The sequence below is a fragment of the Hemiscyllium ocellatum genome, chromosome 22 (assembly GCF_020745735.1).
Source record: "Hemiscyllium ocellatum isolate sHemOce1 chromosome 22, sHemOce1.pat.X.cur, whole genome shotgun sequence".
Classification (NCBI taxonomy): domain Eukaryota; kingdom Metazoa; phylum Chordata; class Chondrichthyes; order Orectolobiformes; family Hemiscylliidae; genus Hemiscyllium; species Hemiscyllium ocellatum.
Genome location: NC_083422.1, coordinates 12,215,820 through 12,242,972, shown reverse-complemented (window position 1 = coordinate 12,242,972; position 27,153 = coordinate 12,215,820). Strand labels below are relative to the sequence as shown.

At 40.4% G+C, this 27,153-nt stretch overlaps 1 protein-coding gene across 1 annotated transcript in view; it reads right to left on the bottom strand.

The window, feature by feature from the left end:
• pcdh15b (protocadherin-related 15b) overlaps positions 1–27,119 on the bottom strand; it is a 642,771-nt gene extending 615,652 nt beyond the window's left edge. Inside the window, exons 1-3 of the mRNA XM_060841768.1 lie at positions 27,074–27,119; positions 24,761–24,775; positions 24,346–24,411 (exon numbers count right to left, since the gene is read on the bottom strand). Coding sequence (XP_060697751.1) covers positions 24,346–24,411; positions 24,761–24,775; positions 27,074–27,119 — 127 coding nt within the window. The remainder of the gene's footprint in view (positions 1–24,345; positions 24,412–24,760; positions 24,776–27,073) is intronic.
• Between the last annotated feature and the right edge of the window lie 34 nt (positions 27,120–27,153).

Here is a 27,153-nt window from a genome sequence, read left to right as displayed (position 1 = left end):
GTTCATCCTTTAGATAGTACACACTGTAGCCACCACTATATGTTGGGAGACAAGGGAGGATTGATGTTCCCAGGAGGACCAGTTCACCACAGAATATACCAGATGGCTTCCTTCTTTAAAAATTGTAATTTACCCTCTGATGTGGTTGAATATGCACTCCAACGCATCTCACCCACATCCTGCACCTCTGCCCTCAAACATCACCCCTCCAACTGCAACAAGGACAGAACCACCGTGGTCCTCACCTTCCATCCCATCAACCTCCGCAAAAACCGCATCATCCGCTGACATTTCTGCCACCTACATATGGACCCCACCACCAGGGATATATTTCCCTCCCCACCTCAATGGCTTTCCACAAAGACCGTTCCCTCCGTGACTACTTGCACAGGTCCATGCCCCCCAACAACCCATCTTCCCATCCTGGCACCTTGCCCTGTCTCCGCAGGAATTGCAAAACCTGCGCCCACACCTCCCTCCCCACCTCCAGCCAAGGCTCCAAAGGAGACATCCAAATCTATCAAAGTTTCCACTGCTCTTCCACAAATGTCATTTATTGCATCAGTTGCTCCCGATGCGGTCTCCTTTATATTGGGGAGATTGGATGCCTTCTCGCTTAGCGCTTTAGGGATCATCTCCGGGACACCCGCACCAATCAACCCCACTGCCCCACACTGTAAGTAATCTATTCTAATCCAATCTAATAAATAGCCGAACATTTCAACTCACCCTCCCACTCTACCGTTAACATGCAGGTCCTGGGCCTCCTCCACTGCCACTCCCTCACCACCCGACGCCTGGAGGAAGAACGCCTCATCTTCCGCCTCGGCACACTTCAACCCTAGGGCTTCAATGAGGACATCACCAGTTTCCTCATTTCCTCTCCCCCCACCTTACCCCAGCTCCAAACCTCCAGGTCAGCACCATCCTCATGACCTGCCCCACTTGTCAATCGTCCTTCCTATCTATCAGCTCCACTCTCCTCTCTGACCTATCACCTTTACCCCTTCCTCCATCCACCAATTGCACTCTCAATTATCTTCTCCCCAGCCCCACCCCCACCCATTTATGTCTCATTCCTGATGAAGGGCTCTTGCCCAAAATATTGATTTTCCTGTTCCTTGGATGCTACCTGTCCTGCTGTACTTTTCCAACATCACTCTAATCTTGACTCTAATCTCCAGCATCTGCAGTCCTCACTTTCACCTATCAACTAGGTGGACAGCTTTTCTCTGAATGGTGCTAAGCTACTTGAGCATTATTGTAGCCCTACTCATCCTATGCACTGTGATATTGAAATCAAAGCTATCCCTTTCAATTTGAGTTCTCATATCTAGTGCTGATTTAAATTGAATAGATAGACACAGAGAGAAACAATTTAAGTCAGTCGTAGGAACTGAAATTGAAAGTAGGAGTGAGAGCTGCCATTTAGATATCACAGCATGTGAGAAGTGAAGCAGAACAACAGTTGACAGCTGTGGATATGATGTTACATCCTTCCCGAAATGAAAAAGAAACATATTTGTGGATGTCATTGAACATGAAATACAATGTAAATTTTGTTCTATAGAAGTTTGAACTCTCACTTTATAGAGTATCATGCACAGTCCAGGGATAAAAATATTACATCTTGTCAAAAAAAATACTTTTCAAAATGGGCAAAATGGCTCAGTGAATAACTGGGATTTTGGCAATATCGACACTGGGAAAGACCTAAATCTCATGTAAATACCTCATTGATAGGGCTAATAGTTAAACTGTGTAAGCATATGTGAGTGCACAAGTGTGTGAGTCGGTTGGGGAGGGGTATTCAGTTGCATGGAAAGATATGAAAAGAAACATTATTTATGGAAAGAAAATAAATTATCCCACAACATTTAATAGGGTGGCGAACAGTGTCAGGAATCTAGCTTCTAACATCAGATAAGGGCACAACTACGAGAAGCAGCACAGTCAACGCAGAGCTGAGGGTGTTGTACTTAAATGCACAAAGTATACAAGCCAAGGTAAACGAGCTTGCAGCACAGATTGACATGGGCATGTACGATGTTGTGGGCATTACAGAGATGTGGTGATAGGTTGAGCAGGGCTGAGAACTAAATATCCAAGAATATGCTTCCTATCAAAACGACAGGCACATAGGCAGAGGAGATGGGGTCGCCTTGTTTGTAAGAAATGAAATTAAATCAATAGCAACAAGTGATATAGAGTCAGAAGACACAGAATCAGTGTGGGTAGAGTTAATAAACTGCAAAGAAAAAGAGACCTTGATGGGAATTATGTACAGGCCTCCTAACAGTAGTCAGGATTTGGGGAAGAAAATAAATCAGAAGATAGAAAAGGCATGTACGAAAATCACTCTTACAATAAGTAAGGGGGGCTGGGAAAATCAGAATTATAGTTGATTCGAAGAAAAGAAAATCTTGGAATGTCTCTGAGATGATATTTTGGAGCAGCTTGTTCCACAGCCCACTAAGTAACAGGTAATTCTGGATTTGTTGATGTGTAAGGACACAGATTTGATCAGAATAAAATATACAATAAAATTGCTACAGAGCAGAAAGAGGCCATTCAGCCCACTGAGTTTTCACTGACCATCCAAAGAGAATCCCAGCAAGACCCAACCATCTATCCCATTTTTGAAATCCCACAAAAGGCAAGAATGGGGGAGATGATAAAATCTGAAGCTAAGCTAGCTTGTAATATAAAAGAAGATTGTGAGAGTTTTTTGATACATAAAAGGTAAGAGAGAGGCAAGAGTGGACAATGGGCCACTGGAAAATGAAGCTGAAGGAATAGTAATGGAGAACAAAGAAATGGTGGAGAACGAAAGAGAGACTTTGCATTATTTTTCACCATGGAAGATACTAGAAGCATGTCAGAACTTGCAGAGAGTCAGAGGACAGTGTAGTGGCCATCAGTAAGAAGCAGCTGCTGGGGAAGCTGAAAGGTCTGAAGGTAGACCAATCACCCAGACTGAATGGACTACACCCCAGAGCTCTGAAGGAGACAGCTAAGGAGATTGTGAAAGCATGGGTGGTAACCTTTCAGGAATCATTGGAGTCAGGGAGGATCGCAGAGGACTGGAAAATGACTAATAAATACCCCGTTTAAGAAGAGATGCAGAAGACAGGAAACTATAGGCGATTAGCCTGACCTCGGTTGTTGGTTAAACTTTAAGAGTCTACTATTAAAGTTGAAATTGCGAAGTACTTGGAAGTGCTTGATAACATAGGGATGAGTCAGTACAGCTTCATCAAGTGGAGACCATGCCTGATAAATCTCTTCGTATTTGAGGAGATAGCAAGCAAGTTAGACAAAGGTGAGCCAATGGACATGATCTATTTAGATTTCCAGAATACTTTTGACAAGGTGACAGCCAATAGATTGCTAAATAAGATAAGATCACATGGTGTTAGGATTAAGGTACAGGAATGGATAGGTGATTGGCTGACTGGCAGAAGGCAGAGAGTGGGGATAATGCAATCTTTTTCAAGATGGCGGACAGTGACTAGTGGAGTTCCAAAAGGATTAGTGTTGGTACCACAACTATTCATATTGCACATTAGTGATCTGACGAAGGAATCGAGGGCATTGTTGCTAAGCTTTCAGAGGAGAAAAAATAGGTTAAGGGACAGGTAGTGCTGAGGAAGCAGGAAGGCTGTAGACTGACAGGCCAGGAGAGAGGGCAAAGAAGTGGCAGATGGAATGCAACTTAGGAAAGTGTGACATTGTGCATTTTGGAAGGAAGAATAGAGGCGCAGATTATTTTTCAAATTGGGCAAGTCTTTGGAACATGTAAAGCACAAAGAGAATTGAGAGTTCGAGATCAGGATTCTATTGAGGTTAATGTGCAGGTTCGGGTTGACAGTTAGAAGGCAAATACAATGTAAGCATTCATTTCAAGAGGGCTAGAATATAAGAACACAATTGTACTGTTGAAGTTGTACACAACACCAGTCAGATTGCATTTGGAATATTGTGAATGGTTCAGTGACCCATAAATGAGGCTGGCCTTGGAGGGGATCTAGTGCAGGGTCACAAGAATGATCCCAGAGATGAAGACCTTGTCATGTGAAAAAGGGTGGAGGACCCGGAATCTGTACCAATGGAGTTCAGAAGAATGAGGGGGAACATTACTGAAACTTACAGAATACCGAAAACTTTAAAGAATGAAGATGGAGAAGATGCTTGCACCAATAGGAGAGACTAAGACCCAGGGACACAGCCACAAAATGAAGAGACAACTCTTCAGAACTGAGATGAGGAGGAATTTCTTCAGCCAAAGGGTGGCAAATCTGTGGAACTCATTGCTGCAGAAGACTGTGGAAGCCAGGTCTTTGAGTATATTCAGCTAGATTCTTTATTAATAAGGGACCAAGAGTCATGGGATAAGGCAAGAGAATGGGGTTGAATAATATATTGGCCATGATTAAATGGTGAAGACTCAATGGGCCAAATGACCTAGTTATCTCCTATATCTTATGATCACAGAAAATATGAACAATCCCAACCATTTGTGAAACACAAGCACATTTGCTTTAAAAAAAGTCACCTGACTTTTCTTCTACTTCACCAGATCATAGAGAATATAAACTCAATGTCCTTTCCTGAATGGCATTCAAATTAGTTAGAATTTATTGGACTACTGGCTGTATCAAATCTCACAAAGGATGAATTCCACTTAACAGGGAATTTATTGGCATAGCCTTTAGGAAGGAGGATTATGGACTCTCAATAGGTCAAGTGGTTAAAGCAGTCAGGCTTGTAATTTGCAGTGAGAAATAACAGCATGATATTAAAAAAACATGGCAAGTACCACCCAAAACAGCATCCAAAAAGCCATTGAACCAGCTACAAACATAGAACATAACATTGAGGTACAGGCAATTTTACCCTTGATGTTGCATCAACCTGTGAAATCAATCTGAAGCCCATCTAACCTACACTATTCCATTTTTGTATGAACATAGAACAACTATAGAGCCAAGGTAAAATCGTCTGCTCCACAGTGTATGTTAATAGCTCCAAACAGACTGATTTTAAAAATATCTAACTCAGTTAAACCTTGAAAGTGAAGGAAAATACTTCTCTTTCTCTAATCCCTGACCTATTCCAATCTCCAGTCCTGAAAACAGTCATAGAATCAGTGTGGAAGCAAGCTATTTGGCCCATCGAGAGCACATGACCCTCCAAAGAGCATTCCATCCAGAACCCAGCAGCACGGTGGCACAGTGGTTAGCACTGCTGCCTCACAGCGCCAGGGACCTGGGTTCAATTCCCGCCTCAGGCGACTGACTGTGTGGAGTTTGCACGTTCTCCCCGTGTCTGCGTGGGTTTCCTCCGGGTGCTCCGGTTTCCTCCCACAGTCCAAAGATGTGCGGGTCAGGTGAATTGGCCATGCTAAATTGCCCGTAGTGTTAGGTAAGGGGTATATGTAGGGGTATGGGTGGGTTGCGCTTCGGCGGGTCGGTGTGGACTTGTTGGGCCGAAGGGCCTGTTTCCACACTGTAAGTAATCTAATCTAATCTAAACCCATCTCCTTATCCTGTCCTTGTAACCATATGTGATGATGCTGTCACTTTAAGAGATTATTTTGTCCTTTTTTTTGAATAGGCAAAGATACCAAGCTGGCTACTGAAGACCACTTGAGTAAATAGTTTGGGAGGCCTTGTTTTGTTTTGTTAAATGACCTGAATGATGTTAGGATTTCTGGGTTTGGTTTTCCAGTAGCATCATAAGCTATTGGGGTCTCAACAGCATTAGAACCTTCAGTGAATACCTCGTGGTTGCTACTCTGTCTGAATTTTCTCAATTTTTTTCCCTCCTGGATGGGAGAACTGCATGTGAAAATCTGTGTCTGAATTTTCCTTTTTGCCAAGGGGTATGTTTATGGGATGTTTCTATAATGGAATAGTTAATTGGTAATAGCTACTGTATCTATTATTCTGCTAAGTTATTCAAAATTCCTCTTTCTCTGATTGTATTTTAACTACAGTGTTTAAATAAATTATGCTTTGTTTAACATTGAGTAGTTTGACCAGTTACATTGCATCTGGAACAGGTACTTCATATTTGCCTTTAAAATAAGAAAATGTTAGGGTCCAGACTATCTTCTTCAAATAATTTGAAAGGGTTTGGTCTGGTCCAAAACACATAGCTAATCCCCCTATCCTGCACACTATGGATGATTTAGTGTGGCCAATCCAGCTAACCTGCACATCTCTGGACTGTGGGAACAAACCGGAGGAAATCCATGCAAACACAGGGAGAATGCGCAAACTCCAGACAGAGTGGAATTGAACACGTGTTTCTGGGATTGTGAAGCAGCAATGCTAACCAGTGAGCTGCCATACTGCCCAATTACCAGTCCTCCTGGTAATTTAGCTCAAAGGAACCTCCTAGCATACTCTGATTCCTTGGCATTATCCAAAGCATCAATTCAGCTATGAACAAAGGTCTGTTATAAAAGAGAGTGAAATTAGTATAACTTGTAATTTTTGTTCATCTGTATTTCAATCGTTTCATTATTTGTTCGCAGGTAAAATACACAGAGATGGGAACTCTTTCTACTTAATATTTAAAATTGGCCACCGGTATTCTCCATTTTTGCGTCAGGACGACAAGCCAGATGAGATGACCCAGGCAGCTGCCAGATTCTTAAGCTGGCTGGGAGAGGCTGGGTAATGTGTGAACAGTAAAACACTGGGTTCAAAAGTTAAAATAAAGAAGTAAACATGAAACGTTCCCCTAACCTTTAATATTCATACTCAAACTCCCATTGCCCTATCAATAACAGTTCATTCTAATTAAAGCCTTCTACTTCTCCTCTACAGCCCCTCAAATGTCTTAGGTCCATCCACCTACATCCCCATAGCTCCTCTCATCCACTATGCAGCTACACTATCCTTCTTTACCTCTGCCCATAGCCCCTCAAACCCCTGTTCCATATTATGTCCCTCACAACACCTATGTCAAATTATGCCAACTCATGTCAATTCATAGCTCCATCCACCACCCTTTCCCCCTCTTGTGCTAACTCACCTTGCACCCGCCAATACCCAGATTCACTGAAGAAAATGCACACTGCAGACTATAATCTACTGAGAAAAGCAATTCATCCATAAAGACACATTTTGACAGTTCTCAATCTACCTGACAGATCTTTGACAGATTTGACATTTAATGGGTTCAAAGATCCCATTCTTTAAGAATATTCTTATCCACTGCTAGTAATCCCAAGGACAGCTGACTTCACACCCTCCTCATCTCCAAAGTTACCTTCCTACCCCAAGGGTAACTGAAACCCCAGAGTACCTGACTGCACCCCAAAGGCATACCCCAGGACCATATCCATCGGAATACCTTCCCATTTCAAAAATGTCCACTGCATTCAGACCTGTATTTATAGTGAATACACTATGTTTCACGCTACACGGATACCAAACACTGCTTTAGTAAAGCTGAAAATGTTTTGCTGGAAAAGCACAGCAGTTCAGGCAGCATCCAAGGAACAGGAAATTCGACGTTTCGGGCATAAGTCCTTCATCAGCTTATGCCCGAAACATCGAATTTCCTGTTCCTTGGATGCTGCCTGACCTGCTGCGCTTTTCCAGCAAAACATTTTCAGCTCTGATCTCCAGCACCTGCAGACCTCACTTTCTCCTCGAAGATTTTAACCTACTGCTTTAGTAAAGACAACTTGTGGTTTCAATGAATAGCTCCATTAAGCTCATATGATCAAAACCATTATTGACCCTGTGAAAATAGGGCAGAACATGTATGGTGGCACAATTTGCAATTTGAATTATTTTGCCTGGCTGCCATTGCAGAAATTTGGGCTTTTATGCGCATGATACTGTGTGTAAGGCAATTTGCTAAAACCTCTTGAGTGCAAATATGATAATTACTGATTTTTAGTTTTGAATTGATAAAGCCTGATACTTGAAGTTCTATAAATCCAGATAAACAACACTGATGATCAGAAAATATACAAGCCCCACACACTAAGAGACATCGATTATGAACAATAATACAAAAATTCTCCTTGTCAACAAAAATCAAACATTTGATTCTTAAGCACAAACTCCCTTAAAAGAGTGAAATTAACTTGCTGCTAACACATACACATTTGTGAAATAGAATTCCAATGCGTGTCTAAAGCTTCTACCTATGGTCTCCAGACCTCCTACACTCCTCCTCTCTTCTCAGGTTATTTTTCTTATTTAATTGCCTCTTTTGCAAAGGAACTCAGCGAAATAAACGGAGGAATGCAACCTGAATAGATCCCGAGATCTGAATGTTATTTGCTAGAGGACAGTGTAAAAGGAACAGAATATCATCAGCTCATAGAAATAGAGGTCTCAATACTGTGTCAGCTCTCAATCCCAAATTCAGTACTGGCTTCCACTGCTCTTCTTTCAGAATGATTTTCTTTCTCTGTGTTGGTTCTGTCTCAGATTATACAGCAGAAACATGGATTGATGTCAGCATTTGGATGACTCAAGTGTGCTGTCAAACTATTATCTGTTGCCAAGCTCCTTCGGCACCTTTAAGACTTCTATTTTATTTATACTATGTAAATAAAATCAATTGTTAACTTCAGTATTGGCTGCTGGTGTTGATTTAAAATCAAATAGAGTTCAGCAATGCATGTCAATAATCAATATTGAGGGAGGTGGCCAATACAGTCTAATTTGTCTTAAACTAAAATTATATCATACAAAATGATATTGTACAACTCTCAAATGTGTGTACTATTTCTGCAAAATTACAAACCTATTAGTTTAGGATTAACATTTTATTGACCTTGTTTTGCATTCTGATTTTTCAGGGCTTACTATGCGCAATAAATGCAATATCAAAAAAGAACTCTGGAGAATACATTCAGGCTGAAAGCAGCAACACGTCTTCCCCCATAATCATACCTGTTACAATAGTAAAATTCTGGGCACTCACATGTCTCTGATATCATTTATGTTATTCACTCTTAGTTTCTGCCACTTACAAACTTGTTAATGGAAACTGATACTCATAATTATGGCATAAATCAACTAAAGTAAGGAGCGAGGCCTCACAGCTCCAGGGACCCAGGCTTGATTCCAGCCTTGGGTGACTGTCAGTCTGGAGTTTGCATATTCTCCCCTCATCAGGGTGCTCCAGTTTCCTCCCACAGCCTAAAGATGTGCAGGTTAGGTAGATTGACCAAGCTAAATTTCCCAAAGTGTGCAGGGATGTGCAAGCTAGGAAAATTAGCCAATTGGAAATGCAGGGTTACAGGGATAGAGTGGCAAGGGTGTCTGGGTAGGATGCCTTTTAGAGGGTCAATGTAGACTCAGTAGGCCAAATGGCCTGCTTTCACACTGTAGGGATTCTAATCATTCAATGAGGAGTGCTGCATTTAATGAGTTTTGGTGCTGTAATGGTGGGGGTAGGACATCTTGGTGCTTCAGACATCAGAAGTCCGGGACAGGCTGGATGGATCCGGAGGTACTTTGTTGCCTCTCAAATTATTCATTGTATTGACTACATTGATGCAAAAAATAATCGAAAGTATATCACTTTTAAATTAACAGAATTTGAGAAGACCACTACAACAAATCAGATTGCAGTCTAAAACTCTCAGCTTCAGGAGGCCATCTCATGTCTGTTTGAGCTTTCAAGGTGTGCATTTTAATTCAAGCCTTGAAGTTGCATCAGGGCAATAGAAACCAATGCAATGATTTTGCGGTATTCTAATGGTTATATTCCCGATTAAGTGGTCAGCTCATCCATCTTGAAAGGTGCTGTGCGTGACAAAACTATGGATTAACAGGTGTATTTAATCCTTTTGGTTTTATAAAGAAAGGTTGTTACAGAGGTGGCAAACAGTCTGCTGAAAGCCAATATAAGGATTGAGAAGCCTTTGGGCTTTTTAAAAACAGTTGAAACAAGAGAAGCAACTTGAATGGGTGGGGTCAAGCTCCCACAGAACCAGGAGTTTTAGTTTTAGTTTACTACAGTTGTTGAGGTTGTGAAGATCGGTGTGGAAGTTCTTATTCCCTTCTGTTACAGCTGAAAGCTGGGGATCTCTTCTTGCAGCTAGAATTACTATTTTATTGAATTTGCCTTTGCCAAAGGTATGATTATGGGATGTTACTATATTAGAGCAGTTAATTATTACAAGTTACTATATATATTATTTGTTAAATATTTCAATAGTGTTACAGTTAAGCCAATTTTTTTCTTTCAATTTTGTCTATATTTTAATTGTAGTGTAATAAATAAAGTGTGTTTTGCTTAAATTGGAGTAGTTTGACCAATTGAATTGCACCTGGAACACAAAATCTTGCACTTCCCTTTAAAATAAGAAAAGGTTTGGGTCTGGATACCTCTTGAGTATATTTTGAAGGGGCTTGGTCTGGTCCATAACACTGCGACTTTATGATTTGGAGACGCCAGTGTTGGACTGGGGTGTACAAAGTTAAAAATCACATAACGCCAGGTTATAGTCCAACAGATTTATTTGGAAGCACTAGCTTTCAGAGCGCTACTCCTTCATCAGGTGATTGGACCGAAAGCTAGTGCTTCCAAATAAACCTGTTGGACTATAACCCACTGTTGTGTGATTTTTAACCGTGACTTTGGAAATTCTTGCTTCAGTAGGCTTAGTTCAGATATCATTCCAACATTAATGAGCTTCTTAGCAAGTTCATGCCTTCTTATTTTCCCACACAGATTAAAGTTTTACATCAATAAGGATACAAGACATAAGCTATCAGACTTTGAACTCGCAATCTATTGTCTCTGTTTAACACTGAAATGAAGAGAAAACCAATTTTATCACCAATGCATATCAAAGTAAAGCCTTTGCGCGTTAGTTCAATTTTGCTGAGAATAAGCAGATCATGATTATTTTTAAGGGACCACCATACTCAGAGCAAGTTTATTTCATTTAAGTTTTTACTACCAGTGTCTGTTCCTGTTATCCAGTACAATAATTAAATTGCAATCCTTCACTCCCAATTCATCCGACAGAGTTAAAACTGAAGATAGTGCGGAGATGAATTTTTCAGCTTATATGTGAGATACATGATGTAAAGTAATTGGAATGGATCACCAATTTTCATTCAAAGTAGGAGCTCCTTTTTGTTTATATTTAAACTTTTACAAAAGATCTTAGGTCCATGTTCATTTTTAACTTCCTCTTGAACATGTAAGAAAACACACAATATTGACTGCAAATTATTGAGCAGCACAAATGGATATTTGTGCTGATTTCCATCATGCAATTAGATGAATGCTGATCTACAGAGAAGGAATGATTTTTCTCTCAGCTGAAATGAATTATATGTCACCTGAATGTGAGGTTTTTTTTAAATGTTAAGGAGGACTTTAGTGATTAATGAATGATTTCTTCTGACTGAAGACACAATGACAGGTGATCACTAGATTAAAACTGTCATCAAGAGAATGACGAGAGAAGCTATCATAGAATATAAAAGCAGAGAAGACAGGCATATATTCTTTGTGCCTATGTCTGACTTATGAAAAGCATTGTAGAGAATAGTCCTGTTCAGGTACAACCAGTGATTTTCAATGATCAAACACTGTTATCTTATTGATTTATTCAAGGTCCCTATTTGCAGGAACATGCATATATACTTCTTACATCTCATCAACCTATCTGCCACCTTCAAAGTTTTCTGAAATTCTACCGTCATGATGTGAAATAAGGACTGCAGGTTTTTAAATTTCGTTGTTGCATTCAATAACTCGGGGTGCATGGACTGGAATAGTTTTGAAAAGCATTGACATCACCTGACCGCGGGTTGCCTAAGTTTCATAAAACCAGTGTGGATTAGATGAGAAATAGCCTGAGCTAGAATTAACATGATTGCCTGTTTGTTCTTTATTCTCACTGGTGTAGTTCCTTAAGTGTTTGGATAGTCTTTACTGTATGGAAAAATCTACACATGTCATGTGTGTAGATCTACACAAGTCATCTACAAATGTTGCTGGATTCCTGCCATCTTTGCACCTACTGTAGTGATTGGAACAAAGTCAGTCAGGTGGATCTCAGAATATGAGTTCCCTGATAAGACCACTTTAACAGCCTCAATCAGACAACCTTGACTGACAGATCCAAACAGGAGTGTCAGGGATTTTATTCAATGCAGGAGCCAGCTCTGAGCTAGCTGCATCATGTCATGTACTATGCACGTGTAAATGAAGGTGGCAGGATAATGAACATCTGTGGAGTTATTTCAACCACCATCTGGTCAGGTAAAGTTATGACGTTGCACCAGTGGCCTTCTCCTTTTTTCCTTCCTGCAACGCTCCACTCCATATCCAAGAAACCTCCTGCTGTAGTGGAGCTTATCTACAGGAAGAGCAGAAGAACTGCATCACCTCGAGTCCAGAAACACCATCCAATCTCTTTCATTGAATTGCTTGTGAACATGAACAATCAGAAAGATGTCCTCTAAATTACCATTAATGCATCTACCGAGATATAATGGGCCTTGGGTTAAACATCCACAAGATGAAGTTCCCCTTCCCCTATGCTCCTGTCATACAACAATCTCCCCCATTGCCCCCCAACATACAAGATACTCAGTGAGCCACTGGACAACACAAATTAATTTTCGTAACCCGGAAGCTTCCTTTCAGTGATGATGGACATCAGCCATGAAAGTTTACCATTGCCTCCAGTGTACTAGTGCAGCCTTCAGCCATCTGTGGAACAGCATATTGATCACAAACCTGGCACCAACTTCAAAGTCTACAGGATATTAGTGTTACATTGTGCAGCAAAATGTCTCAATCGCTCGAGAAATATCATCAATGATGGTCTTTGCGACACCCTGCAAATTCAATGGCAGGATAGGTGCTCCATTATCAATATCCTCTCTCAAGCCAACCAGTGTCAAAATACTGGTTATTGTCAACCAGCTGTGTGTGCAGACCAAATCATCCAACACAAAACTTCTGAAACAAGCTCTCTACTCCAAGGGATTATTCCTGATGAAGGGCTTATGCTCGAAACGTCGAATTCTCTATTCCTGAGATGCTGCCTGGCCTGCTGTGCTTTGACCAGCAACACATTTGCAGCTGTGATCTCCAGCATCTGCAGACCTCATTTTTTACTCTCTACTCCAAGCTCCACCATAGCCAGCATTAAGACAGCAGAGAAAATACTTCATGTCATCCAAATGTCCATGAGAAAATACTGTACCTCCATTGAGTCACTGGCATCTGTTGCTGAAGAACACCCAAACTGAAGAACCATCCATTAAGGCAGCATCCATATTTAGCATTGCCAGCAGACTCAATTGGAGGTTTCACAGAGCAGAAGAAACAAGAAACTTGAGCATCCCACCCACCTGCCTCTTCAAACACCATCTGCCCACCTTTGGTAGGCTGTGCAGATCCAGCATCAAATTATTTAGTCACCTCAGGACCCTTAACTCTAGAGTGGTAAAAAGTCATTCTCAATCTTGAAGGACTGCCTAAGGTGGAGAAGAATAATTTGCACCATCATGAAAATCTTCATGTTGGAGATGAAAATGTAATTTACAATTATTAAGCCTGAAAAGTGGAAAACAAATCTTCAAAAGACAAAATATACAGTTGCAGTTCAAGGAGATTTTTGGAACAAAAAACATTTAAATGAAACCAGAGATACAGTATGAAACACAAGCTAAGGACACTCTGTCTCTCAAGAAATATGCACTCAATGACAATATTGACCAAAAAGATACATCATAACCCCGAAAACTTAAAGCATGACAGCAATATTTGCTTTGCTGATAGTCCAAGGCACTAACTGACAAAGGTGTCTCAATACTAAACTCGTATGCCTCAAGGATAGTCTGGGGATTCTAAACTGTAGATTCCTTTGCATTTTTTTATATCGGACAATATCCACAATTAACTTCGTACCTGTGTGTGTGTGTGTTAAGGCCGCATGCTTTCACAGAAGATGTAGTCTTGATCGAATTGTTATTGTATTTCCAGGATTAGCAAAAAAAAACTGCTCTTTCTTTCACTCGACAACCTTGTAATTGTTTCCTTATTGTTCCCAGTGAAAGCAGTTAACGACATTAAAATTGGGCAAAAGTTCTTAAACGTTTGTTATGATCAATGGGGAGGTGGAACAGAAGAGAACTGATTCACCCCTCAATGGATCTTAACAACTTGAAAAATTCCTCTGTTTGTAAACATCTCTTGCCAAAATTTATGTCAAATAGGTGCAAAGCGATATGTACTGGGAGGAATTATCATTTACATTAAGTTGCATTTGCCATAAATATGCCCATTCCAACAAGGTATGTCCTCCCAAAGTCTGTTCGTAATTGTGATTTTATCAACATTTTCATTGCTGTCAGCTTTAAAATAGTGAGCTCCTTGTAACCAAGTCCAGGCCAGCTATATGAAACCAGGAAGGCAGTGGGTCTAATATAACCCAAAAGTTATCAATGTATAATTTTCTCTAATCAGCAAAATATCCATCCACGACAGCTCTGTGCTTTCTTTGCTTTTGCCAGTTCCAGAGCGTAAGTTGCAAATGTTGCTTTAAAAACAGATGTCCATTTTCTGAAGAAAAATCTGTGATACAGTCGTTTTGCAGCAGTTTTCTCAAAGTCTATAAATGCATCTGCTGCACTCCTCTTTATGTTAGAGTCAAAAAGTGTGGCGCTGGAAAAACATGGCAGGTCAGGCAGCATCCGAGGAGGAGGGGAGTCGATGTTTCAGGCATAAGCCCTTCATTAGACATGTGGAGGAGGAAGTGGGCTGAGAGACAAATAGGGGTGTGGAGTTGAGGCGAAGGGGAAGGTAGCTGAGAAGGCAATAGGTTGTATGCAGGTGGGGGATAACAGTGTTAAGTCGATGGGGAGGGTAGAGCGGATAGAGGGAAGGAAGATGGACAGATAGGTCAAGAGGGTGGTGCCAATTTGGAGGGTTGAATCTGGGATGAGGTGTGAGAAGGGGAGATTTGGAAACTGATGAAGTGAATGTTGATGCCAATGTGGTAGAATAGTCCAAAAGGCAGAAGCTGAGGCATTCTTCCTCCAGTTGTCGGTAGCTTGGATTTGGCAGTGGAGGAGGCCCAGTACTTACATGTTCTTGGGGTCGTGGAAGGGGCAGCTGAAGTGGTCGGCCACAAGCCGTGGGTTTATTTGGTGCATGTGTCCCAGTGATATTCCCTGTTATGCTCCGTGAGTTGGCGTCCTGTCTCCCAGATGTAGAGGAGACCAACAGAGAGCAACGGACACAGTAAATGAGGTGGGTGAATATTCAGGAGAATTTCTAACAGTTGTGCAAAGATTCTTTGGGACTTGGACTCCCTCGTTAGGTCCATGCCCCCCACCAACCCACCCTCCACACCCCTTTTCTCGCAGCAGCAGGAAGTGCAAAATTTGCACCCAAACCTCCCCCCCCCTCACCTTCATCCAAGGCCCCAAAGGATCTTTACACATCCAGCAGAGATTTTCCACCCACCTCATCTATTGTGTCCATTGCTCTTAATGTAGTCTCCTCTACATTGGGGAGATAGGACACCTACTCTTGGAGCATTTCAGGGAACATTTCTGGGACACAAGCACCAAGCAAACCCATCATCCTGTGGCTGACCACTTCAACTCCATCAAGGACGTACAAGGCTTGGGCCTTCTCCACTGCCTAATCCAAGTCAATCACAATTGGATGTGTCAGGTCCACAAAGTTTGGATCAGATCCATTAGTTGTTGGACCAATTAGTAGGAAAATGAGGTTGAGAAACTTATCAGCCATGATTTAATGGTGGAGCAGACTCGATGGGCCAAATGGCCTAATTTCTGCTCCCATGTCCCAGTTGACCTCTTATTTCAAGGACCACAATTTCCCCTCCATGTGATCAACAATGCCATCTGGCACAACTTCTCCAATTCTTCCACCACCACCTTTGAACCCCACCCCTCATCCCCACCTTCCACCTCACTAATCACCGGATACAGTGCATTATCCTCTGCCATTTCCACCACCTACAATCAGACCCCACCACCTACAATCAGACCCCACCACCTACAATCAGACCCCACCACCAAAGATATATTTCCCTCACTACCCCTATCTACATTCCACAAATACCATTCCCTCTGTGACTTCCTTGTTTGGTCCATGACCCCCCCCCACCCCACCAACCGACCCTCCACACTCAGCATCCTCCTTTGCTGCCACAGGAGGGGTTAAACCTGCACCCATACCTCCCCTCTCACCTCCATCCAAAGCTCCAAAGGATCATTTCACAGCTGGCAGAGATTTTCCTGCACATCCACCTCATCTACTGTGTCTGTCCATTGCTCCGAATGTGGCCTCCTCTACATCGGGGCAACGGGACACCAACTCACAGAGTATTTCAGGGAACACCTCTGGGACACATGTACCAAGCACCACCACCACCCTGTGGCTGACCATGTCAACTCTCTGCCCACTCCCCAAGGATATCCAAGTCCTGGGCCTCCTCCACGACCAAATTAAAGCCATCCAACAACTGGAGGAAGAACGCCTCATCTTCCGCCTTAGGACCCTTCAACCATACAGCATCAACATTGACTTCACTAGTTTCTAAATCACCCCCTCCGTCACCTCTTTTCAGATTCAATCTTCCAACTTGGCACTGTCCTCTTCAACTGTCCTACCTGCCCATCTTCCTTCCCACATATCCACTCCACCCTCCCCAACATCACTATTAGAACCCACCTGTAATCACCTATCACTGTCGCAGCTGCCTTCCCTCCTAGCCCTGCTCCATATTTATCTCTAAACCCCTTTCTCCCTCCATATTCCTGATGAAGGGCATTTGCCCAAAACATCGACTCACCTGCTCCTCAGATCTGCCTGACCTGCTGTATTTTTCCAGCGCCATACTTTTAGACTCTGACTTGTCAGCATCCATAGTTCTCACTTTCTCCCTGCCCTCAATGTTAGCCAAACATGATTTTCCCTTAACCAACTCATGCTGGCTGTCTTTAATTGACTCACGGAATCTCACATGTAAATTAACCTGTGAATGTAAAGTTTATTCCTCTCCCCTTTGTCAAACATGAATGTAATATTTGAACTTGTCCATTTCACAGGCCCACTCCAATTTCATTGTTTTAAATGGATTAATGCTTCTTTTTACTCTCCAACTTTTCAAGATTTTGGCACTCCAATTCTCACCTGCTATGCAACACAGTATTAATCCCTAAATGCCTGAGCCCAAAGATATGTGTTCCCCTAATTAATCATTTTGTCCTCTCCTCCTCGGTTAAATTACTTGTTTGAAAACGATTAGTCATCTATGTTATTGTGGAATAACTTTAAACAAAGTTTGGCAACACTCCTTTGAAGGACCTTGAGTGTTTTACTCGACTCAAGATGCTCTTTAAATGAAAGTTGTTGTTGGACCGTCTCCACCCTATTCATTTATTGATTTCTTGGCCACTATTTTTAGTTCACCTGTGTTTCTTTCTTTCTTAAACCACTGAAATTGATCTTCATTTTCTTTGTTGTTTTCTGTAATTACTTCATCGCTAATTATACCACAATCAATATGACCCAGATGTTTGCCCAATTCATCATACTTCACCTGTGCTACTTAATTCCCGAGAAGAAAATCCAATATCTCTTTATTCCATACTGAAGAAGAAACATAGCAAAAAGTCAGAAACGTTCAATAAAAGAGTAGTACTGCCATCCATAAGGTCATGGATAAATATCAACCTCAACTACAATGTATAGCTTTCTTGAAAATCGCCCCTCATTTTTCCATTCTCCAGTGAATATAGTCCCATCTATTCAATCTCTTTTTATATGTCAAGGACAAGAAAGGCAGCAGATGTAGTCTATAGAGACTTCAGTAAGGCCTTTTACAAGGTTCCATGTGGTAGGCTGCTGTGGAAGGTTAGATTTCATGGCATCCAGGGCAAGTTGGCAAATTGGATACACAATTGATGTAGGAATCAGAGGGCAAGGATGCTTGCCAGCTGGAGGCCTGTGACTAGTGGAATGCCTCAGGGGTTGGGGCTGGGCCCATTACTGTTTGTTATTTGTATCAATCATTTGGATGATAATGTACAAGGCATGATTAGTAAGTTTGAGAAAGTGAGGACTGCAGATGCTGGAGATCAGAGTTGAATGTATGGTGCTAGAAAAGCACAGCTAGTCAAGCAGCATCCGAGGAGCAGGAGAATCGATGTTTTGGGCATAAGCTCTTCATCAAAATCAGCAATGATTAGTAAGTTTGTTGGTGACACTGAAATAGTCAGTAGCATAGACAGTGAGAAAAGTTATCAGAAATTGAAGCAGGACCTTGATCAGCTATGGAAGTGGGCTGAGAAATGGATAATGGAATTTAATATAGGTAAATGTGAGGTCTGCATTTTGGAAAGTCAAATCAAGGTAGTATGTTGGTGAGGCTGCAATTGTAGTATTGTGTTTGGTTTTAGTCACCCTGTTATAGGAAGGATGTCATAAAACTGGAAAAAGTGCAGAAGAAATGTACAAGGATGTTGCCTGGACACAATGGTCTGAGTTATAGGGAGAGGTTGGACAAGCTAAGACTTTTGCTTTTCGAGTGTAAGAGACTGAGAGGAGATCTTATAGAAGTACATATAGTGAATATAGCGGCATTGATAAGGTGAATGCACTCAGTCTTTTTCCCAGGGGTGGGGAATTGAGGACGAGAGGGCATCAGTTTAAGGTTAGAGGGGAAAGAATAAAAGGGAACCTGAGGGGCAGGTTTCTTTTTTATACAAAAGGTGGTACGCATTTAAGATGTTTTAATTACATTTAAAAGGTATTTGGACAAATACATGGATAGAAAAGCTTTAGAAGGATATGGACCAAGTGCAGGGAAATAGGGTTAGTGTGGATGGGCATTTTGGTCAGCATGGACCAGTTTGGACCAAAGGGCCTGTCTCCATGATGTAGCACTCCATAATATTATGACTATGACTCTATGGCACGCTGTTCATGAGGCAAAAGGAAGAGGGGAAGTTTGTCTCTCAGCTGGAAACATCATCTGCCAAAATCTCTGACATTTTTGTTAACTTCATGTGCACAGTGCACACATTGTTGTGAAGAAACTGCCCCAGAACTCTGTCACATCTTGCAAATAAAGCTGCAACATTAGAACAAGGACAGCTCTAGCTGTGAAGGCAACCAAGGCCTAGAATTTGTTTGCATAAGGATTCTACAAGTTTGGAGCAGCTGACCCAGCATCATCTCCCAGCTCAAAGCACACTGTTACATGAGAGATGTAACCAAACACTCTTCATGCCAGGACTGATATGTTGATACAATTCTCTCCAAACAGAATGAAGCACAGAGTATTCTGCAAGAAAATTGACTCATCACCTTTGTACTGAGCATCTGCAGTCCTCACTTTCTCCTACTTCCCTTTAGTGGTAGCCATGAAGTTAGCTTTGCCTGACCAAGTAGTTCCATAAATTGTTACTCCAGTGACTATAAAACAGTAAAAGGGTGCTGGAGTTGCAATTGAGAAGACTGCAGATGGCCTTTCAGAATGCCCTTAGCAACTCTACGTTTGAAAGGCACATAAACAGCATCACCTAGGACTTGGTTATTGACAGGCCATAAAAGGGACACTGCCTGAGAAACAGAGGTGAAGACATGAATGTTATCCACACATGCTTGGAGCTCAAGTAATCACTGACATTCTCCTCAGGACAGCCCCTCAGCAATCGCAGAATCCACAAATCATGGCTTACTGGAGATCTTGAAAGCCCCTCTGAGCATCAGTATCCACAGCCATGATCAGAGCAGTTGGAATGCTGCCAAGTTATTCTGGCATGGCAACAAGTTAAGATTTCAGAACATCAGTCCTGAGTTTCTACTGTGCATTCAGATATTGGCTGCCTGCCACTTCTCCGAAGTGGAAGCTAAGACATTGACCAAAAGATGCTGCTTTGTAGTTAGATCCACAAGTGTTCTCATATTCCAAAGGAAAGGTTCTAAGCTCTGTCTGAAGCTCTGACCCAGTTTGAAGCTGGACACCCATTGTGATCCTTGACAGTGACAACAGACTGTCTAGCTGGTGCACCTGCCAATCAACCAGATATCTCAGTGTGCATATCCACCAATATCAGCCGACATAGTGTTTAATTTTTTTTTTAAAACTCCTCAATTGATCCTTTTGCTGCAGAATTCATGTGCAACCTCACTCTCCGGAGATGCTAGATGATGAATTTGGTTACAACATCTCACTATCCTCTATGGTTTTAGTCCTATTGCCATCCACAGCCTAAGCTCTAGGTGCTCTAATGGTGGTGTGTAAGATTAACTGCTGCCTCCAATAATGGGAGAGAGAAGGAACTGCATCAGTGAGTGCGGTGCAATGTGCATGTGAGGTATACATGTTACAGTTGAATGACTGTCAATTTGCATAAGCTGGGAGCTGTCCATGTGAGGCATGGATGTGAGGCAGGTAGCAATGCTAAATTTGAAAAGGTGACATATGGCTATGACTGTTTAATGTCTAAAACACACATGACAGAGATTATTGATAATTAAAAACTTTGTGTGGTGAAAAAGGCAGCATGTGAGGCTAATGGACTATTTATGACTTAAGTAGATGCATTCACTAACCTTGGTAACTCCTGGGAAGTCAGTGTGTTGTTTTATGACACTGTGGCAAGGTCATCGAAACTGGATTACTGCTGTTGATTCTAGTAGTAATTGTACCACCTGGAAGAAGCTGCTTTTAAATCTGTGCGTATAGACGTTTTCAAAATTTTATATCTTCTGCCTGAAGAAGAGGTTGGAAGAGGGTATAACCAGGATGAGAGGGGTCTTTGCTTATGTTGGTTGCTTTTCCGAGGCAACAGGTAGACAAGACAACGGAAGGAAGGCTGGTTTTCATGATGGACTGGTCTGCGTTCACACCTCTCTGTAATTTCTTGCAGTCTTGGGCAATATTTACTCCTCGGAACTTGAAGCTCTCGACCATCTCCCCCCCCTCAGCACCATTGATACAGACAGGTATGTGTCCACTTACTGAAGTAAATGACCAGCTTCTTCATGTAGTTGCCATTGAGACAGAGATTGTTGTCTTTCCATCATACCATTAAACTGTCTACTCTTTACTTTGTCTTATCACTGTTTGAGATCTCACCTACTATAGTGGTGTCATCAACAAAATTGTAAATAGAGTTCGAGCTGAATTTGGCTACACATTCGTGAATATATAAAGGAGTATAGTAAGGGGCTGGGTACATGGCATTGTGGGCACCGGTGTTGAGAATTATTGCGGAGGTGGTATTATCCCCTACCATTACCAATACCAGTCCTCTTTCTGTTCAGACTCTTTAACCAATTCCAACACCTGCTGCAGCCTAAAATACATCTTCCCTTTAAGACAGACAAACTGTTTCCAAGTACTGCAAGTTAACTAGACACAGATCTCACTTTGCATGAATTCGGGGATTTCCAGCTGATCACTGCAACTACTCAGGAATACATTTAGGTTTGAGCTGCATATTATTATCACTTAAAGCAGCAGGTAGCACACTGTTTGCATGTTGCCTACATGGATTCAGGCAGCTTAAGTATGTGGCATAACTCAGCCTTTTGATTTTTTTTAAAAAGTTGCCTCTTCATGTCAATACTAGGTTTATCTTTATCCATGCAACAATATTGTTCCAAGTGGTTGCAATCTTTCGGTTTAAATTTTATCATCTCCCCTCATATGTACCCACACCATTCCACTTTAGAACCATCTTGCTAGTTATTTGATTCATCAATAGCCTGATCATAGAGCAGGTTACATTGAGCCATTCCAATGGAGTAACTCCAATCTTTCCCCAGCACTGGTTAGTGTGCCCCATGAATTGAAATTGTCTCCCATATTACTCTGAGCAACACTTTCAAGTTTCAGATCTATTTAACACTGTGCCAAATTAAGCATGGATCATTTTGTACTCTGGTGACTATTACTTTTGATATCTGGTATGTTATTCGGACCCTAACTACTTACACCCTTTCAGCAAAACCTCATTGTTAAAGCAACTTGTGTTATTGTTGCCTATGTAACCGATGACAAAAGGATTCCCACTCCAAGTTCCTCTTCAGCTGCAAAAAGATGTTCTTAACACTTGAGCAGGTACTTGGTTTTGGAAGTGGGGAATAGTGCAGTGCATATTAACATTGCTCTCCTGGACATGCTTCCACCTGAAATTACAGACTGTGTTTCTATGGCATAAATCAAGACTCAATTTGAATGATTAAACAAGAGCACACTTCTTTATTGACACATTCTGCTTGCTAGCTCCAAACAACTGTTCAATATTGGAAAACAACAGAAAGACTGAGAGATCAGGGTGGGCGAGTCATTCGTTCTCATTTCTGAAATGGCTCACCCCTCCACAATCACTACTCTGGTTTTGCCAGGTGGAGAGTTAAATCCTTGTACTTTAAGGGATTTTATAGTATAACTATCTGTCATTAATTTCAATGGGAATTACTTACTTGTGCAACTTTCTAACAAGTTCTCCAGTCCCATGAGACAATTAAGCAGTAACTAGTATATTAACCCATATGTTCAGAATTCAAGTGCAGCTTAATAGTAATACGTGTAGCAACCCTCAAGAGCACTTCGTAAATTATGTCTTTATATGTCTAATTCATATGTCTGCCAGCAGTGTTGGTATTTATTCTACCTATGGGAGCTATTTATTGATTCAAATAACCTGAGAGCCCAATGCTCATTGTTTAATTGAAGTAGTAGTCCTTGCAGTTGTGCAGGCCAAATTGTAACCTATGGGTCACCTGCTGTTTTAAAATTATCAATATGTTAATGTAATTTCACAATGCAGTTGCTTAAATGTTTGCTTTGATATATAAATTACATTGCTGCTATCGATCTTAAACCAACATGATTGATAACTATTTTTGAAAATATAAACATTAATCTTGCATTGAGTGAGTTGCAGTACTTAGTGCTGCTACAGAATCAACACACTTCAACATTTAATTTAGATTTGAGCCTTGACTTAATGGTATAACACTTCACTCAAAGTGGAAATTGTGGGTTCAAACCCCAGTGTAGGACTTGTCAACACATTTTTAGTTGACACAGAATCACAGAATTGTTAAAGGGCAGGATAATGACATTCAGCACAATGTTGCTACACCGGCTCTATTTTAACTTGGTGCTAAATTCTCATCTTTTGCCCATAACCTTGCATATTGGTTATTTAAATAGAAACAATGTCCTATTGGGCCTGCCTCCTAACACCTCTATGTGTTGTATTCCAAACTGGACCAATTGTTGTGTGAAGCATTACAGGAGTATTGAATGGTTTTACAAATGAAGTAGTAAATCAAATGTATATTTGTCTATTCCTACAGATACAAAACATCCCAATGCTATATTACACTAATATTTTTTAACTCCTGGACGCACAATATTTAACACACAATTAACACGAAAGAGCACAAAAAAAACTTGTCATCCATCGTTGTATGCAAAATGAATACCACGTTTTCCTACATGACAGCAGTGACAACACTTCAGAATTAATGAATGGGGTATGATGTGCTTTGCAAAACCATATGCCAAGAATGCTGTTAGCTAAACACAAATCATTTCTTTATCTCAGAAACTTGCCTTACAAGAGGAGAGGACACACCCATAACTTGAAAGGAAACTCCAAGAGGCTTATCATTTCAATCATTTCTATAAGCCTGCTATTTCAGTGTAATAATCACAATAACATCATAAATCACTACTTGATACAAGTCAACACAATTTTTATAAGCACTATACTCCCTCCTTACTCTTTTATTTGCATTGCTAATTTTAAAATTTTGAATTATCTAACAGTTTATGTCCAAATGACTGAAGTTTCAGGAATTGACATGCACATGGAAATTTTATTTTCATGCCTATAATCTGTTTTTGCACCTTCCCTTAGTTAAGTACTTCTATCAAGACATTTGCCATAGGCATGCCTTCACTAAGATGCAATAAATCCAAAAGTGACTTATTTGTGACCTGAACTCATTCAAAAATAACAACTGGAAACATTATAAGCTAAGTAGTTAATGTTTGATTAATGCCTCTATCATAATAGTTGTCAGATGAATGTCATTAAAGCATCTTAAGAGTTTGTCAATTATTGATATTTTGACTGTCTCTGGTCTCAGCTTTCCATACATAATCCACAGAATTACATTCAAGTTAAGCATTTGAGTTTAGATCATTAAAAAGCAACATTTCTTTTTTGCAGGGTTACTTTCACAACATTTATTTTTGGTTACAGATTGTCAAAAGTCAAACTTGCAAATATTTTTTGAATTTAATCATAACAGGCTACTCACCATTTCGACTTTCTTCATCAATTGCTACAATTGTTGCTGGAGGACCTGATCTTGCCAACTTGCAATCTGTCAGTAGCAAAAAAAGATATCATGCACATGCATTTTATGAACTTTTGAAGTAAACTCAATAATTAGCACAATTTTAAAGATGTAAGAAAGTTTTGTTGTATTTTTATTGACTTAATTTTCATACAGAAACAATACATGAAGAACAATATTTAGAAAAATTAGCGGTTATGTTCTGCAACTGTTCTCTCTTTCCCCATCCTTCATGTGTGCTGCAAATTTTAATTGAACACATCACTATCTAAAAAATTTAATTATACAGATTAAATTCATTATACTTAAAAATATTCAGATTAGCCAAGCATTTAAGAACATTAAGAATATGCAACTTCAGTATGCACCATCTTACCGTCAAACTGCCAATCTGGAGTCAAAGTTCAGTGTCACAAAGATAGAGGCAGCACAGCATAGTCGAGGAGAAGAAAGGATGACAAATGTTTTGTGGAATAAAATAGAAAATTAGATTTCAAAATGAAGGCAAGAATTGAAAGGTTCAATTAAAATTGCACCAAAGGAAAAGAAAATTAATCAAAAAACATCTGACCATATTTCCTAACTGTAAACAGAACTTCAAAACATATTTTATATTTCTCAGCAGAACTGTAGGCCAGCTCTAAAACCCAAGTAAAAGAAAATTATAAGTAGTCTAAATATGTGATGTTAGTAACCAGAAATGTTGTTCCTTTGCTTTTTAATGTTGCCTTCCTCAATCAAAGCGTAAATCAAAACACTCAAGTTAAGTGAAAATGTGTTCAAATTATTAGAACTAAAGGAGGATTAAAGAAAAGCAGAATACCTTGCATGAGTCTAAAGACACAATAATAAATGTAGATAATAAATGTACTCAAGAAGAATGCCTAAAAAAGATCTTGATATATCCAATGTAATTTAATCTCTCATTCATTCTAACATGCAATGTTTGACACCAGACCATACTTTTCAGTTCTTTGACTTAGTTCATCCAGGCTTTCAAAATAGTGAATTACATTGTTGCTTTGGGGTTTTATAATGTTTGAGTGTAATCAATGAAGTCTGGGCAAGCACTAACATTGTTCAATCAAAGACCCATCATAACCCCCTCCTGTTTCTTATCTACATCATATCTTCAAGTGACATCATCAAAAAACATTGTCAATTTTCACTCGGACATTGACATAACCCAGCTGAACCACACCACCGCTCCTCCAATTCTCCACCGACACTTAGTAATTACACTATTTATCAGACAGCCATCACTGAATAAGCAGAAATTTTCTCCAGTTAAACATTAACTTTCTGCCACGAACTACTGAGGGCATTGTTGTCTCAGGATATATCAGATAGTGTGCAATGTTGATGTGCTGTTTTGACTGAGATGAGCTACCACACATCTGTATACTGTTATACTCTAGACTAAGACTGTTATACTCTAGATAGTGAAAGATGATATTTCAACCAATCTTTATACAATCTTACACTTACTTACAGTGTGAAACATTATATGCATAAAATTCCTAACTACAGATCCATTGAGTGTCTCTTTAAATTTGCTCTGGTAAGATCTCAAATAATGTCCTCCCCTTGGGTATAATTAAGAATAAAGGATGTTCAATTAACAAAGACCATATTCATACCTCTATAACATCATCAAAATGTTTGCTGATGACATCGCTATGTAGGTCAGATCTCAAACAACAATGAAATGGAGCACAGCAAGAAGATATCGTCCTTTGCAACATGGTGCAGAGACAACAAACTCGCCATCAATATCACAAAAATGAAGGATCTAGTATTGACTTCAGGAAGTGGAATGGAGGGCACATCCCTGTCTGCATCAATGGAGCTGAGATGGAGATGGTCATGAGCATCAGTTTCTGGGAGTGATGATCACCAAGAATCTGTCTTAGTCCACCCACATTGATACTATAGTCAAGAAAGTACAACAACGCTACTTCCTCAGAAGGCTAAGGAAATTTAGCATGACCATAAAGACTCTTAAAAATTTTTGTACATGCGCCATGGAAAGCAGACTATGTGGATGCATCACAACATGGTATGGCAGCTACTCTTCCACAAGAAATTAGAAAGAGTTGTCAACACAGCCCAATCCATTACACAATCAGCCTCCCATCCAGTGACTCTGTCTACACTTCCCACTGCATCGGGAAAATAACCAACGTAATCAAAGACCTCGCCCACCCCAGTTATACCCTCTTCCGTCAGGAAGAAGATATAAAAGTTTGAATGCAGATATGAACAGATTCAAGAACATCATCATCCCTGCTGATGTGAGACTTTTGATGGATTGCTTAAATGTTAACGTTGATCTCTCTCTGCACTTTCTCAGCAGCTGTGACATTCTGATGCAATTATATAGTATGATCTCTTGTAAAGCAGGTAAGACAACATTTTTCACTGTATCTTGGTACATGTGACAACAATAAATCAAATCAAATCAAAACTATTCATTTAGCTTTGTACTCACTGACTTGCATTGAACCACTGACTAATTGGTAGCTAATTTCAAAACGCTTATCCTTGTCTTCAAATCCTCCAAGGGTCTAGATCCTTCTTACATCTATAATATTTCCTAGTCGCACAATCTATCATGCAATCTACATTTCCCTAATTCTGGTCTGTTGGCCAATCTTCATTTTAATTTTTATGACATTGATGTCAGTACCTTCAGTAGTCAAAGCTCTAAAGCCCTTAAACACCTCTTGAGCCATTATGCCTTAATCTGTATTCTCCTTCAAAACACTT